This window comes from Macrobrachium nipponense, chromosome 14 (genome assembly GCF_015104395.2).
Source record: "Macrobrachium nipponense isolate FS-2020 chromosome 14, ASM1510439v2, whole genome shotgun sequence".
Lineage (NCBI taxonomy): Eukaryota > Metazoa > Arthropoda > Malacostraca > Decapoda > Palaemonidae > Macrobrachium > Macrobrachium nipponense.
The window spans coordinates 45,341,142-45,343,641 of record NC_087207.1 but is presented as its reverse complement, the minus strand read 5'-3'; the positions used below and the strand labels follow the sequence as shown (position 1 = coordinate 45,343,641).

At 32.2% G+C, this 2,500-nt stretch overlaps 1 protein-coding gene across 1 annotated transcript in view; it reads left to right on the top strand.

The window, feature by feature from the left end:
- Positions 1–399: 399 nt before the first annotated feature.
- The window catches only part of LOC135226212 (uncharacterized), a 21,215-nt gene continuing 19,114 nt past the window's right edge, over positions 400–2,500 (top strand). Inside the window, exon 1 of the mRNA XM_064265655.1 lies at positions 400–634. Within this exon, the coding sequence (XP_064121725.1) occupies positions 400–634 (235 nt within the window). The remainder of the gene's footprint in view (positions 635–2,500) is intronic.

The following is a 2,500-nucleotide window of genomic DNA, read 5'->3' as shown; positions in this document are numbered from 1 at the left end:
CATCCAGATGATCCTAGACAGAATATATAAGGATTCCACCACGCCTACATTGAATATCCCCGAACACGCCCTCTGCTCCCTGCTGGAAATCTGCACGAAGAAGGCCCCCTTTTCCAAGCACCGCGGACAAATGTTCACACATTGATGGTGTAGCAATGGGCTCCCCTCTAGGGATTCTCTTTGCAGCATCAGGGGAATTGATTATATATATGGTCTTTTCAATACTTATTATTTTCTTCTCATCAGGGCTGCTATTTGGTATAGCTAGCCGATGTTCATATTCTGGTTAAGGAAATGTTTTCTAAAAATATTAATTTATTGATATGGCAACTAAGTGATGTATGGTCGCCGTACAGTTTACAAATTGTAGTCTGGACATTGCCCAAGGGCGCCGAGTCGATGGTTGCGAAGCTGCAGGCTCTGCAGCCGTCTAGACCTCCTGAGCTGTGCGGTAACGTTGTTGGACGTTGCGTTATGCTGAGGGACGTCACGGTTAATATGATCGTTGTTGCCTGCAGGAGTATCTCGTTTGGGGGCGTCTTTCGTGGAGTTGTCGTGGTCAGTGGTGTCATTGTTGGTGGCAGGTCTTCTCATACTCATGGGGAGGAGAAATTCTTCCTGCATTATATTCAGTGTTGGTTTTATTTGCTGGATGAGAAGCGCCTCCAGCAGGTGTAACTGACGGGCATCAGGGGTCTTCCCGATGAGGTTAGTGTTCTGGATGATCGCATCCCGAGAGATGGCCTCTTGACGTTTGGTACGGGCGTGGTTCCTAATTACCCCCTCTTGGGGTATATATATATATATATATATATATATATATATATATATATATATATATATATATATATATATTGTGATGGTTGGCTTAACCACCACACAGTTACACCACCTCATCCGACCCAAAAAAAATTTTCCTCAAAAAAAAAAAAAAAAAAAAAAAAAGGAGGTGTAACTTAGTTGTCATTAATTTCTAAATTATTTAAGTTTTTAGATTTTTAATGTTAAGTATAGAAGTGTTGCATATATATACATATATATATATATATATATATATATATATATATATATATATATATATATATATAGGGTGTCGAAGATCAGCATATTAGGTTTCAGTATATTGTGTAAGGGAAGTTACTGCTAATAAGAAAATTCGAATGAGTCTGCAGAACGATATTTTTTGAAAATTAAGCTTGAAATATTCAGCTATTTAAAACTAAAGGTATACAAAGATAAATCTTATTTTAACAGTTTTCTCAATAGATAAAATCTCGTAATTTTATTACCCTTGGCTGATGTATGACAAGTGCTATTTATCTATGTTATAATTTATATATTATTAGAATTATTTAATATTAGAATTAGTGGAAAGTTACCCAGGACGATAACGATAATTCTTTCCTCTGTCTGAAAGAGAATTACTATATATATATATATATATTGTGATGGTTGGCTTGCCCACCACACAAAGTTACATCTCCTCACCCGACCCCAAAAAAATGTTCCTCAAAAAAAAAAAAAAAAAAAAAAGGAGTGTAACTTAGTTGTCATTAATTTCTAAATTATTTAAGTTTTTAGATTTTTAATGTTAAGTATATAGAAGTGTTGCATGATATATATATATATATATATATATATATATATATATTGTATATATATATATCATATAATATATATATATATATATAGGGTGTCGAAGATCAGCATATTAGGTTTCAGTATATTGTGTAGGGAAGTTACGCTAATAAGAAAACAAAAAAATTCGATGAGTCTGCAGAACGATATTTTTTGAAAATTAAGCTTGAAATATTCAGCAATTTAAAACTAAGTTATACAAAGATAAATCTTATTTTAACAGTTTTCTCAATAGATAAAATCTCGTAATTTTATTAACCTTGGCTGATATATGACAAGTGCTATTTATTTATGTTATAATTTATATATTATTAGAATTATTTATTTTAGAATTAGTGGAAAGTTACCCAGGACGATAACGATAATTCTTTCCTCTGTCTGAAAGAGAATTACTAAAACCTTGGATTGTGATTAGTTCAAAATTTTATATATTTTCATCTTTCGAGAAATCATTTTCTGAATAGAGATATCCATGCTTGATCTAAAAGAGTAATATTAAGAATGCCACGACCACTTCTGCCAGAAAAATGCTATAAGGCAAACAAACTTAAAAGAATAACATTTGAAAGTAAATTAAAGGATAGGACACAGAAACTTCAAACTTATTTATGTGTAATATCAATAATCACACTGAATGAAGTACAAAATCTCCCATGCAGTTTACTTATTTTTTTTAACTATACAAACATTTGTAATATCAACCTAAAATTATTGCGGAAAACAACTTAAATATTACAAAAAGCTAAAATCAAGTCTCCAAACAATTTAATATATTCATCTGAAAACTTGAGGGGTTTCTAAGGAAAATATCAGAGAAAAAATCGGAGGCCTCCTTCATGTTACTCCTGAGTGGGAAATCTCT